The sequence below is a fragment of the Amblyraja radiata genome, chromosome 7, assembly GCF_010909765.2.
Source record: "Amblyraja radiata isolate CabotCenter1 chromosome 7, sAmbRad1.1.pri, whole genome shotgun sequence".
Taxonomy (NCBI): domain Eukaryota; kingdom Metazoa; phylum Chordata; class Chondrichthyes; order Rajiformes; family Rajidae; genus Amblyraja; species Amblyraja radiata.
The window spans coordinates 38,180,543-38,195,228 of NC_045962.1; the positions used below are offsets into that span (position 1 = coordinate 38,180,543).

The 14,686-nt window shown below is 43.8% G+C and overlaps 1 protein-coding gene across 6 annotated transcripts in view; it reads right to left on the reverse strand.

Annotated features, from left to right (window-relative positions):
- Positions 1 to 14,686, reverse strand: part of pcnt (pericentrin) — a 185,144-nt gene that overhangs the window by 111,457 nt on the left and 59,001 nt on the right. For all 6 annotated transcript variants that reach the window (XM_033024217.1, XM_033024221.1, XM_033024222.1 and 3 more), the window contains exons 14-18: positions 11,499 to 11,766; positions 8,823 to 8,922; positions 6,242 to 6,443; positions 3,312 to 3,550; positions 1,174 to 1,670 (exon numbers count right to left, since the gene is read on the reverse strand). In XM_033024217.1, the coding sequence (XP_032880108.1) occupies positions 1,174 to 1,670; positions 3,312 to 3,550; positions 6,242 to 6,443; positions 8,823 to 8,922; positions 11,499 to 11,766 (1,306 nt within the window). The remainder of the gene's footprint in view (positions 1 to 1,173; positions 1,671 to 3,311; positions 3,551 to 6,241; positions 6,444 to 8,822; positions 8,923 to 11,498; positions 11,767 to 14,686) is intronic.

Genomic DNA, 14,686 nt, shown 5'->3' on the forward strand with positions numbered 1-14,686 from the left:
CCAGTCCCTTGAATCCAATCTCGGATTATCCTATATATGGCGCACGGGCCACATCCGACCCTCCACGAGATTTTATCCACCCCGCAGCAAACTCTTAACACGTTCCGTGCAGCGGGCTATTTAGCGGGTTCTGTGGTAGCGCAGCTTTAGAGATACAGCGCGGGAACAGGCCCTTCGCCCAATCGACGCGATGCCCGTACGCACTAGCACTATTCTCCACACACTGGGACAAATTCAATTAACCTGCAAACGTGGATTGTGGGAGGAAAGCAGAGTACCTGGAGAAAACCCACGCAGGTGTAAACTCCGTACAGACAGCACTCGTAGTCAGGATGGAACCCGGGTCTCTGGTGCTGTAAGGCAGCGACTTTACCGCTGCACCACCATGCCACTGCTCCTTGCAAAGGCAAGTTGTGCGGGGGTGGTATTGTGGGGTGGGGATTTGGAGGGGAGCTCGTTAGCGGTAGGGTCGGTGTGTAGCAGTTTCCCCCGTTAGGGTGACCCGTGAACAGCTCCCGCTCCGGGGCACCACTGACCTGGACCCTCGGCCAGAGGAATATATATATACTCCCTCTCTCTGATCACAGTGCATGTGTGAGAGGGAGGGGGAGGGGGAGGTGGAGGGGGAGGGGGAGAGTGTGTGGGAGTCCACATGTGGATTTCTGTGTGTCTGCGTGTGCGTGTGTCATTTCTTTAATTTTTCCTACGACGCACAAAAATGTGCCAAATGTATATGGGGCCCTCATGCTGAAAAGTTATAACAAGTTATGAAGTCAGACTCTGAAGAAGGGTTTCGACCCGAAACATCACCCATTCCTTCTCTCCAGAGATGCTGCTTGTCCTGCTGAGTTACTTGAGCATTTTGTGTCTACCTTTGATTTAAACCAGCATCTGCAGTTCTTTCCTACACACGGTGAATGATAGCCATACGAGAGAGAATATGCCACAGAGAAATACATACAGGAATAGGATTGTTCTTAGAGAATTGATGGACCGAATGGCTGCCTATGTCATAAGCAACAGAAATTTAGGTTTTTCCAGTGAGCAGAAAAAGAGCAGGGTGAAGGTAGAAGTACAATAGAAAATAATCCTTCACTTTTTTCTTGTAGCAATCTGTATTATTTATGCTGAGGTATGTTACACATTACCATCTAATACTCAAGTCCCACTGACCTATTCTGTGCCTCCAGGATTTTCAGAGCTGACTGCTCCTGTACACTGATATGGAGTTTCTCAAGCTCCTTTGCCATTAGAGACTTGGCCAAGGCAAGTTCAGCATCAAATTGTGCTTGAATTTTCTGACGAATCACCACTATCTCTGGCAACTGTTCATTTGCCAAGCTATCTTGGATCTGTAGCAAGTGGCTCTTTTCTTCCTTCAGCTGTATCTCAAGTTTAGAAATTGTGGCACTCTGGGCTTCTTGAATTTGATTCATCTCTGCACTTTTCTTGTCAAACTCCTGTTTCAGTGTTTGTCTTTGCTCCTCAAACTCATTGGCGAGCTCCTCGTGCAAGGCTGATAGTTTCCTTTCAGTGCTGGCTTTTAGTTCTTCTTTCAGAATTGTCAGTTCCCGTTCTTTATCCATTGTGCATTCCTGCATTTTAGCCATAACTTCCTCTCTGCCGGCCTGAAGTTTACGACTGGTTTCTTCCAGTAACTGTGCTTTATGCTACAGACAACAAACAAGGAAATAATAAATGAATTAGCTCATACTATAACATAAGCAAGAGGACTGACGCAAGCAGATTTCACAAGTTCTTACACCACAATCATTATAATGGCTTTTGTGGAGGCAGTCAAGAATACCTTCTTAAGTGGATGTCCTAATACCCCTGTCCCACGATGCGAGTTCATTCAAGAGCTCCCCCGAGTTTAAAAAAAAATCAAACTCGTGGTAAGCACGGAAAATGAACGTAGCGGGTACGTTGGAGCTCGGGGGCGTCTCTTAGCGGCTCGTAATGCTTACGGCAGGTACTCGGGAAGACTCGCTAAAGGCAGGTAAGCTCGGGAAGACTTGTGAAGATTTTTCACCATGTTGAAAAATGTCCACGAGAGCCCCGAGTACCGACGAGCGGCCATTACCGTAAATCTCCGAGTTCGAATCAGGGCAAACTCGGGAGAACTCTTTGAATGAACTCATACAGTGGGACAGGGCTTTAAATATAGATTACTGTTTAATCAATGATGGAAAGTACATCCCAAGCATTGGTTTATTCATTCCTTGAAAATGTTTAATTCCCCCATAAACTACTGATCCATCATTGCTACCTTTGCATGCCAAGATTTGAAATTTCGCCTTCGGGCAAGCCAGAGTTACAAGAAACTGCAATGACAGAATCCTGAGCAAAACACAAAGTGTTGGAGGAGCTCAATGGATCAGGTTTTATCTGTGGAGGGAATGAGTCTGAAATGATATCTGACCATTCCCTCCACAGATGCTGCCTGGCCGCTGAGTTTTTAAGATAAACTAGTTTGACAGTAGAATGACAATATAACTTTATTCATGACGCCAAAGAAGAGATGATCGAAAGCTTCAAGTTGCTAGGAGTAAATAACACCAGTAATTTGTCCTGGGCCAGCTACATCAAAGCTGTAGCACACTAATGCCTCTACTTCGTAGAAGACTTAGAAAGTTTGGCATGTCCCCAACAACCCTCACCAGCGTCTACAGATGCGCCGTAGAAAACATTTTATCGGGATGCATCACAGCTTGGTTTGGGAATAGCACGATACAAGACTACAAGATATTGCAGGGTTGTGGACGTAGCCCAGACCATCACGCAAACCAACCTCTCTTTCATTGACTCCATCGACACTTCACACTGCCCTGGCATGGCCGCCAACATAATCAAGGACCAGTCTCACCCCTCGTCTCCACTCTCCCATCAGGCAAGAGATTCAGAAACTTCAGATTCAGGGACAGTTTCATCCAAGCTGTTATCAGGTAACTGAATGGTCCTGTCATCAGCTGGAACGCTGCCCTGACCTCCCATTAACTTCATTGGAGACCTTTGAACTATCTTTTATCGGACTTTATCTTGCACGAAGTGTTATACCCATTATCTGTACATTCTGGATGACGATTGTAAACATGCATAGTCTTTTCTATGACTGAATAGCACACAAACAAAACCTTTTCACTATTCCTCAGTACACATGACAACAATAAACTAGACAGGTTATTGTTGTTATTATTTAAACTAATCGAGTTAGGAAAGGCAGCCTATACTCAGGAAATTAGAATGTCTAATAACTTGAATTTTCACTCTAACAAAGGAGAAATAGCTGGAGGACACATGTGTATGTATACCTGCTTCATTTCCAGCATTCTTTCCTCATGCTGTTCAGTGAGCTGCATTATGGTAATTGCATGATCTCTCTTTAAACATTCAATCTCCTCCTGTAGACAAGCAATTCTCTCTCTTTCAGAGTCTTTCTCAGCAAGCTTTTGAGTCTTCTCCTCCTCCAAATGATGGAGCCGCTCATTAACCTGTACCTCCACCTCTTGAGCAGTCTGTTGTGCACACCGGAGTCGTAACCTGGCAATCTCTTTAAAAGGAAAACATATTTTGCATTTAACGAAATATCACATAAGAGTAAAATTAACATTGAGTACTTTGAAAAATAATCAGCTTTAAAGCTGTGGGTGTTGTTTATAGGCTTATAATGGCCTGTTTACAGGCTTGTCATTTGCGTACCCCCCCCCCCCAGAATTGACGACAAGGCTATTGAGAAAGAAAGATACATTTTCAATGCGTGCCTTTGAGATGCCTTCTTTTTTCTTGAACTGCAGCTTCCCATCTAATAAAGTTTATTTTCCTTGCAAGTATCTCATCTATTTCCACACCCACTCTCCTCCCAAACAAAGTATAGATATAAATCCCTGTCGATATAGAAAGAGGAAAGAGGCGCAACAAATATTTCTCCTCTGTTTTTACCGCAGAGAAGGATATGAAGGCTGGGAACCTTGGGAAAGTTACTGGAAATCTTGAGGACAGTCTGTATAACAATGAAAAAGGTGCTGAACATCCCAAGACGTACGAGGTAGATAAATCTCCTGTGCCTGATAAGATCTGTCCAAAGACACCCACAAAGCTAAAAAGGAAATTGCAGAAATTGCTGAGGTTTGTGAATATCGTTAGACACGGGTGAAGTGCTAGAAGACCAGAGGGCGGCTAATGTTATGCCTGTTCAAGAAGGGCTACAAAGAACAACAAGAGCTGTAGGCCGGTAAGCCTAACATCTGTGGTAGGAACGTTCCCAGAGAGGATTCTGAGGGATAAGATATACATGCATTTGGAAGGCATGAGTTGATTTGGGATAGTCAGCACGATTTAGTGTGTGGGAGACAGTGTATATGATTGAGATTTTTGAACCAAGAAGGTTGACATGTGGAGGGCCCTGGACGCAGTATATATGGACTTCAGCAAGGTCTTTGACAAGGTTACGCGGAGTAGGCAGCTCTGGAAGGGTAGATCACATGGGATCCAGGGAGAGCTAGCCGACTGGACAGAAAATTGGAAGCAGAGAGTGATGGTGGAAGAATGTTTTTACGATTGGAGGCCTACGACTAGAGGTCTGGCTCGGGAAGCAGTGCTGGATATGTTTGAAGTCTGTATCTCCAATAAAGATGAGAATGTACAAGGCATGATTGGTATTTTTGCTCATGACACAAAAATAGGCGCTATCGTTGACAGTGAAGCTGGTTATTATGAATTACAATGGGCTCCCAATTAGCTGGCTACGTGGCCTGAAGAATTGCTAATGGAGTTTAATTGAATTTTGGAAAGTCGAACCAGGGCAGTATTTTTAAGGTGAACGGTAGGGCCCTGGGGAATGTTATAGAGCAGAGTATACAAGGAGCACATAATTCCCTGAAAGTGCATCGCAGGTAGATAGGGTTGTGAAGAAGGATTTTGGCCTTCATAAGTCAGGCAATTGAGTATACAAGTTAAGACGTTATTTTACAGTTGTAGAAGAGGCTGCATCGAGAGTATTATGTTCAGTTTTGGTCAGCCTGCAAGAGGAAAGATATCATTGGCCTGGAAAGATTTTTGAGGATAATGGCTGGATTTGAGGGTCTGAACTACAGCAAGTAGTACAGGCTTGGACTTTATTCCTTGGAGAAAAGGAGGCTGAACGCCAATCCAATGTATAAAATCATGAAATGTACAGTGTGAATGCAGAGAATCTTTTTTCCAGATTGTGGGAATCATAGGTTTAAGGCAAAATGGGAAAGATTTAATAGGAACCTGGGTGCAGCCTTTTCATACAGGATGGTGGACATATGGAACAAGCTGCCAGAGTAAGTATTTGATCCATGTACAATAACAATGCTTAAAAGATGTGGTCAAGTACATGGACAGGAAAGGTTTGCATCAGGTAGCCCTCAAACAGGTCAAGCTTAGATGGGGCACCTTGGTCGGCATGGAGAAATTGGGCCAAAGATCCTGTTTCTTTACTGTACACATTTATTTTTCACCTCTTTACATGTCACATGGCATTATAATAAATACTGCGTAACTAGGAAAATTTAAATAATGGGGAGAGTTGCAAACATATCAGCAGTGTGGATTACTGGAGTTCTACAGCATTTGTTTTGTCCTATCCATACCACCCCCACTAACATCTTGTTTACTTTCTTTCACAGTTTTGACAAAGGATCTTCCACCTGACATGCTAACTCAGTTTCTTTCCACAGATGCTGCTTGACCCGCTGAGTCTTTCTGGCATCTGCACATTTTGAATCACATAATCAATAACTGAATATCTTGAATATCAGCAGCAGACAGTTGATAGAATGGTTCGGTGAACTTTTGTTACTCTGTCGGCGCTAAAACATGGCGACATTTGTGTATTGCCTAGGTGAGGTCTGCCACATGTTTCTACCGGGTTGTATGCGAAATAAAGCATTTCACAGTACCGAGGTACATGTGACAATAAAGTATAATTGAATCACTGAATCATCAATGAATCAACTAATACCCCTGTCAGCGCATTCCAGGGACTCACCGCCCTCTGTGTAAAAAAAATTCCCGTTCATCTCCTTTAAATTTTGCTCCTCTCACCTTAAACCTATGCACTCTAGTATTTGAGTAATCCAGTAATGGTGCACACAACTTCAAACTCAAGTTATTAAAATGCTTTCAGTGGATGCTACACAATAGTTACCATCAAGACCAGGGAGAATCAGGAATCAGTCTTCATGGCCAAGTTGTTTTTGTTTTAAGGGCTTTTTACCTTTAAGATGTTTCTCAGAAAGTTGATCTTGTAACTGTTCTAACTCTTGGGAGTGCTTCATCTTCATCTTTCCAGACTCTGCCATATATCTCTCTGACAGCTCTTTTTCAATCATCGCCATCTTCTCTTTATGCATCAAAGAGGCTGCCATCTCCTGCTTGCCTTTCTCCTCCAGCTGCAGCTGAAGTATTTTTATTTCTTCCTGAAGAAAAGCAGAAACACAATTGCAAGCTAATTGAGTCATCATAACAGGCTGCGAGTCATAGTCATAGTCTCTTCTTAACCAGGCATTTTTTTTTCATGGAGATGGAGGACAATAGATTCCCCAAGTAACCAAAAATCAAGTTTAGCCTTGAACGCACTTAATGATTCAGTGTCCACGGCCCACTAGGATTCACAACAATGAAGAAATCCTATTTTATGCTGGCCTTAAGTGGCTTATCCCTTTGTCTGTGACTACATTCCCTAATAGCAACACCAGAAGGATCATTCACTCTGCATCTATCCTGCTAAGTCCACTCAGAACCTTGTGTCACCATGAGATTACCTGCCTTGCTTCTGAAATCCAGAACCCAATTCTGAGAAATCTAACAGGACAAAATCCTCATCTCAAGAATCAATAGAAGAAACCTCCTTGGATATGAAGACATAAAACATAGAACCGTACAGCACAAGAACAGGCCCTTTAGCCCACAATGGCATGATACAAAGATCAACTCTTAACTAACTACACATTATCCCTATACCTCCATTCACTGCACATCCATATGCCTATCCTTAAATGCCATTATTGCACCACACCCCTGGCAGCGCATTCGAGGCACCCACCACTCTCAGTGCAAAAAAACTTGCCACAATACATCTCCTTTCAACTTTGCCACTCTCACCTTAAAGCTATGCCCTCTAGTATTTGATTTTTACATCCTGGGAAGAAGGTTCTGTTTGCCTACCCTATCTATGCTTCTCATAATGGTATAAACGTCGATCACGCCTTCCTGCAACATCCGGCATTCCAGAAAAAACAATCCAAGTCTGTCCAACCTCTCCCTGTAGCTAATACTTTCTAATCTAGGCATAATTCTGGTAAACCTCCTTTGCTATCTTTCCAAAGCCTCCATGTCTTCCTGGGACGACCAGAACTGCACACTATATTCCAAATCCAGCCTAACCAAAGCCATATAAAGCTACGCCATGACTTTCTGAGTCACTGGTTGACTAACTTATTAAGAATGCCATTTTCAGCTATGTCTGGGGTGGGAAATTGCAACCTTCACGTGGCCCACCCTGTTTCGACGAATGTAATCAACCTGGCGTGCACAAACAGAAGATCAAACAGAACAAGTTGTCCTACAACCTTAGGCTGTGCACACCATACGCAAGAAGAAGAAGAAAAAGCTATGTCTGAATGACACCTGTGGAATGCATGTATTTGAAAAGCTTAGTTGCTTAGTATGCATGCTTCAGACTTTTCAATCACATCAACTTTAAGAATGGTGATCACAATGAGAGGCCAAAGAACTGTTGCCATCTGAAAAACATTGCTAAAATAACTATTTCTAAAGGCATTTCTTAAAGCATGGAGACTACTTTGCATTTAGGTCCAAAGACATAAAAAATAGACACGAAATGCTGAAATAACTCAGCGGGACAGTATCTCTGGATAGGAATGGGTGACTTAGATGGGGGAGGGATGGAGAGAGGGGAAGCAAGGGTTACTAGAAGTTAGAAAGGTCATGGTCCAAAGGTAAGTAGGGTATGTCTGACGGCTGGCGCCTGGCCCCAGATCAGAGGTCAGATCGCCAGACTTCCACAGCACCTCCCTTATCGGCGGGTTTGATTATAATGTCGGGGTTGCTGCATTGGGAGCGGAGGGCTGTATGTTCAGAGGGGGAGAGGTTCGAGTAGGCAAGGGGAGTGGAAAAGATGAGACGATTGATGTCACGGCGGCAGTTAGAAATAAAAAGGTCTAAAGAGGGTAGAAGGCTGGCCAGGGTAGTCCAAGAGGAGGGGGACCGGTGGAGACAGTAGAAGGGGTCATCACTGGGTGTTGAGGACTCCTTCCCACAGAGAACGACATCAATTTGCAAAACCCATTGAAACTTCCACTGAGTACAAGAGATGGGGCTGAGCACTAAAGTTCGGACGGTAGAAACAAAATGCTGGAGTAACTCAGTGGAACAGGCAGCATCTCTGGAGAGAAGGAATGGCTGACGTTTCGGGTCAAAACCCTTCTTCAGACTAATGTCAGGAGAGTGGGCGGGACAGAGATAGAATGTAGTTGGAGACAGCAAGACTGGTGGGAGAACTGGAAAGGGGGAGGGGATGGAGAGAGAGAGAAAGCAAGGGCTGTCCAAACACTTCCTCAAAGAATGCCCATTGTCAGAGGGAAGCACTCTGCGCCAACCTAAATTAATGCAGGTTAAATGAAAATCATGTAGTAAACTTTAGATCTTGTTGATCTATCAAGTTCTGCTGCTCAGCTTAAAATAGAGTTATCACAAAGTAATAGTTATCCAGAAAAAGAATATCAAACTATTTCATCCTGGAAATATTACAATCACCTTGGACTATTTTAGATTACCTTGTATTGCTCTAATTTATGTGCCAATTCTTCCACAATCTGAATCCTATGCTGAAAGTAATTTTTCTCTGTGAGGTCCGTAAACGACAACAAAGCCAAACTGAAAGAATAAAAAAAATGCATTTCACATTCCAATAAGTACAACATCTTCCTACGTATGGTAGAAGTGTAATGTTAAGATTCGTATTCCTCAAGGTCTTCCACCAAGTATTAAACACAACAATATAAAGCTTAAGCAAATTAAACAATTAACTTTAAACAATGGAGCACAAACACCTGCAGATCCTGGAATCTTAGAAACATAGAAAGTAGGTGTCCTATCTGGGACACATGACAATAAACTCTTGACTTGACTATGATCATCCAGAATCAGTACCCCGTTCCTGCTTTCTCCCCATATCTTTTGATTCCGTTAGCCCTGAGCTAAATATAACTCTCTCTTGAATGCATCATCGGCTCTATGTTAATTACCTTGTGCAAGAGACAAAGCGCATGGGCTGAACTCAACGGCTCAGTCAGCATTTGTGGAGGGAATGGACAGGCGATCCAAAATGCCATCTGTCCATTCCCTCCACAGATGCTGCCTGACCCACTGAGCTCCTAAACATTAATGTGCATAGTGCCACTGGGCTAGCTGCAGAGCTGCACATAATCAACAGTAGGTGCAACAAATTCAAATCCCTGAAAATAGAATGTTAAAGATTGGTGCTTCAAATCCATTGTGGCAGCACAACAATATCTCCATTTCAATTAATTTGATTTCAAAAGCTAAAAAGAAATTCAAAGATCTGAAGTATTGGTGCAGTATAACTTTATGATACACAGGATAAAGCAGCGTAACTGATGGCATTACAACTGATTCACTGCATCTGCAGTGTATGCCAAGAACAAAATACACTGCGGCTACTTGCTGAGGCTAAGTCTGACAGTACTTCCAAGGGCTGTGATTTTGATATAAAGGATAAATGGAGCAGGTAAATGGGAATGCAACCAACTGCAGGATATTGTCCAAAACGGACATCATCCTGTCTTGAAATAGCTCACTGCCCTTCATCATCTCTGGGCCCAAATCCTCAAACTCCAGCTCGAACCATATCCCCAAAATAATTAAAAACTTCAAAGACCTCCCAAAACCACCTCTATATCTTAAACACAAAGAAATGCAGGAAATACTTAGTGCCCTCCATAATGTTTGGGACAAAGACGTATCCTTTATTTAATTGCCTCTGTACACAATTTGAGATTTATAATAGAAAAAAAATCGCACGTGGTTGAAGTGCACACTGTCAGATTTTAATAAAAGCCATTTTTATACATTTTGGTTTCACCATGTATATATTACAGCAGTGTTGAAGCATAGTCCCCCCATTTCAGGCACCATAATGTTTGGGACACATGGCTTCACAGGTGTTTGTAATAGCTCAGGTGTGTTTAAATGCCTCCTTAATGCAGGTATAAGGGAGCTCTCAGCACCTAGTCTTTCCTTCACCCTTTCCATCACATTTGGAAACTTTTATTGCTGTTTATCAACATGAGGACCAAAGTTGTGCCAATGAAAGTCAAAGAAGCCATTTTGAGACTGAGAAACAAAAAAAAAAATAGGCTTACCAAAATCAACTGATTGGAACATCATTAAGAAGAAAGAGAGCACTGGTGAGCTTACTAGATGCAAAGAAACTGGTAGGCCAAGGAAGACCTTCACAGCTGATGACAAATGAATTCTCTCAATAATAAAGAAAAATCGCCAAACACCTGTCCGACAGATCAGAAACACTCTTCAGTCAGATGTGGATTTGTCAATGACCACTGCCCGCAAAAGACTTCATGAACAGAAATACAGAGGCTACACTGCAAGATGAAAACCACTGGTTACCTGCAAAAATAGGATGGCCAGGTTAGTTTGCCAAGAATTGCTTAAAAGAGCAATCACAGTTCTGGAAAAAAGGTCTTGTGGACAGGTGAGACAAAGATGAACTTATATCAGAGTGATGGCAAGAGCAAAGTATGGAGGCGGGAAGGAACTGCCCAAGATCCACAGTATACCACGTCATCTGTGAAACACGGTAGTGGGGGTATTATGACCTGGGCATGTATGACTGCTGAAGGTACTGGCTCACCTATCTTCATTGATCATGCAACTGCTGATAGTAGTAGCACAATGAATTCTGAAGTGATTAGATACATCCTATCTGCTCAAGTTCAAACAAATACCTCAAAACTCATTGGCTGGCGGTTCATTCTACAGCAAGACAACGATCGCAAACATACTGCGAAAGCAACAAAGGAGTTTTTCAAAGCTAAAAAATTGTAAATTCTTGAGTGGCCATCAATCACCCGATCTGAACCCAATTGGGCATGCCTTTTATATGCTGAAGAGAAAACTGAAGTGGACTAGCCACCAAAACAAGCATAAGCTAAAGATGGCTGCAATACAGGCCTGGCAGAGCAGCTGCTGTAATTTCTACATGGTGAAACGAAAATGTATAAAAATAGCCTTTATTAAAATCTGACAATGTGCACGTTAACCACATGTGATTTTTTTTAAATTACAAATCTCAAATTGCGGAGTACAGAGGCAAATAAATAAATGATGGGTCTTTGTCCCAAACATTATGGAGGGCACTGTGCTTCAAATTAGTTGCAGCATAACATAGAAACATAAAACTGCTATCCTACCTTGGCTCTGCAGTCCGATTTAGACTCGAGTCAGATTCAAGGCCAAGAGACGGTCGTGTGTCTTCCTGCAAGCGTTGTTCTAGCTGTGTAACTTCCTCATCGTTTTTCTCTTTTATCTCTTTCAGTTTCTCTTCAAAGTATTTATTTAACTGTTCCAGCTCACAAACATGCTGCTTCTGTATTTGCTCCATCTGTTCAGCAAATTCCTGCTTCATCAGTTTCACGTCTTCCACACGAGATGTACAAGCCAGCAAATGTTCTTTAAACTCTAAGAGGAGTTAAAAGACGTACATGCTCAATTGTCCATTTGTAATAAATACTGGATGGATACGAGTAATAACCTGCACCAATTGCTCAAAATACTGTTACAACCCGAATCCATGCGACAGGCCCCATCACTGCAATGTAGCTTCTCGGCTTTTCCAAATAACAGCATCAAATTTATTTTCAAAATATACGGATTAATGTGTAAAATGCAAGCTCAAAATGTTGCCAATTAGCATGCAAATACATCCAATCACCAATTCATTATATTGTCACACTTGATAAAAAAGTGTGCAGCTAAGAAGGCAGTCTTATATTAAGCACTAGACTAAGTGGGACCCCTTGTCACATGGGAGGCCTGGTCCCCCAACAAAATATTCCACCACTCGCGCATAGCCCCCAACTGCGCAGGCGTGGCTGACGGGTTCCCAGTGTGACACCCCTGATTCCCCCTCCTCCCCTCAACCCCCCCCCCCCAATCTTCCCTTTGCCCTTCCCCACCCTCACGCACACTCACTCCATCCCCCTTCAATCTCCCCCCCCATCCACTCACAGCGGCACTGCCATTCCCGCCCATTGGGTTCCCATTGTGACGTAGAACATGCAGGTATTACTGCGCAGGCGCAGCTGACGGGCATGGCAGGTGGAAAAGGGATTTGTGAATGCTTAAAATGTGAATAACTTAAAATATAACAACAATTTAAACATTAAAGATGAGATTTATTCAGTCATTCTTTCTTGTTGCGTCTCTGGTTGCGTTCTTCAGCCAGGGAAGGGGGACGGCTTCAGGCGGGGGTTGTCGGGGGCCGGCGGGGGGAGCGTCCTGCAGCCGGGGGAGGGGGACGGCTTCAGGAGGGGCCTGTCGGTCGGGGGCTGGGGGAGCGCTGTCGTGGCCTACCGCTGTCTACCGTTGCCACTGCCGTGGCCTACCGCTGCTGCTGCCTACTCCTGTTGTGGCCTGCCCCTGCCTATCACTGCAATGGCCTGCTGCCGGGAAGGAGGATGCCGGTTGGGGGGGGGAAAAGAGTGTCCTGCAGCCGAGGGAGGGGGACAGCTTCAGGCGGGGGCTGTCGGGGGGGGGGGGGGGGAGGAGAGAGAGTCCTGTAGCCGGGGGAGGGGGGCAGCTTCAGGCGGGGGCCGGTGGGGAGCGTCCTGTAACCGGCAGGGGGGGGGGCGGCGGGGGGTTGGAAGCGTCCGGCAGGGTAAAGCGTTGGATGTTATCTATATGGACTTCAGTAAGGCCTTTGACAAGGTTCCACATGGAAGGTTGGTTAAGGAGGTTCAATTGTTGGGTATCAATGGTGGAATAGCAAGATGGATTCAACAGTGGCTGAATGGGAGATGCCAGAGAGTAATGGTGGATGGCTGTTTGTCAGGTTGGAGGCCAGTGACTAGTGGGGTGCCTCAGGGATCCGTGTTGGGTCCACTGTTGTTTGTCATATACATCAATGATCTGGATGATGGTGTGGTAAATTGGATTAGTAAGTATGCAGATGATACTAAGATAGGTGGTGTTGTGGATAATGAAGTAGATTTTCAAGGTCTGTCTACAGAGAGATTTAGGCCATTTGGAAGAGTGGGCTGAAATATGGCAGATGGAGTTTAATGCTAATAAGTGTGAGGTGCTACATCTTGGCAGGACAAATCAAAATAGGGCGTACATGGTAAATGGTAGTGAATTGATGAATGCAGTTGAACAGAGGGATCTAGGAATAACTGTACATAGTTCCCTGAAGGTGGAATCTCATGTAGATAGGGTGGTAAAGAAAGCTTTTGGTGTGCTGGCCTTTATAAATCAGAGCATTGCGTATAGAAGTTGGGATGTAATGTTAAAATTGTACAAGGCATTGGTGAGACCAATTCTGGAGTATGGTGTACAATTTTGGTCGCCAAATTATAGGAAAGATGTCAACAAAATAGAGAGTACAGAGGAGATTTACTAGAATGTTGCCTGGGTCTCAGCAACTAAGCTCCAGAGATAGGTTGAACAAGTTAGGTCTTTATTCTTTGGAGCGCAGAAGATTAAGGGGGGACTTGATAGAGGTCTTTAAAATGATGAAAGGGATAGACAGAGTTGACGTGGATAAGCTTTTTCCATTGAGAGTAGGGAAGATTCAAACAAGAGGACATGACTTGAGAATTAAGGGACAGAAGTTTAGGGGTAACATGAGGCGGAACTTCTTTACTCAGAGAGTGGTAGCTGTGTGGTATGAGCTTCCAGTGGAAGTGGTGGAGGCAGGTTCGATTTTATCATTTAAAAATAAATTGGATGGGTATATGGACGGGAAAGGAATGGAGGGTTATGGTCTGAGTGCAGGTAGATGGGACTAGGGGAGAATACGTTTTCGGCACGGACTAGAAGGGCCGAGATGGCCTGTTTCTGTGCTGTAATTGTTATATGGTTATGTATCTGTTCTCTGAGATCCCTCTCTTCTACAATACTCCTCGGGGCCCTTGATGTGAGAATCTTGCCCTAGTTTGACTTCCCAAAACACACCTCACACTTATCCGAGTCTCAAGTCCATTAGCAACTCCTCAGCCCACATGCCCAGATTCCGATCAAGATTCCGATGTAATTACTGCTAACCATCTTCACTGTATGATACGACCTACTTTAGTGGCATCTGAAAATTTACTAATCATGCCTTATAGAAACATAGAAACATAGAAACATAGAAATTAGGTGCAGGAGTAGGCCATTCGGCCCTTCGAGCCTGCACCGCCATTCAATATGATCATGGCTGATCATCCAACTCAGTATCCCGTACCTGCCTTCTCTCCATACCCTCTGATCCCCTTAGCCACAAGGGCCACATCTAACTCACTCTTAAATATAGCCAATTAACTGGCCTCGACTACCCTCTGTGGCAGGGAGTTCCAGAGATTCACCACTCTCTGTGTGAAAAAAGTTCTTCTCATCTCGG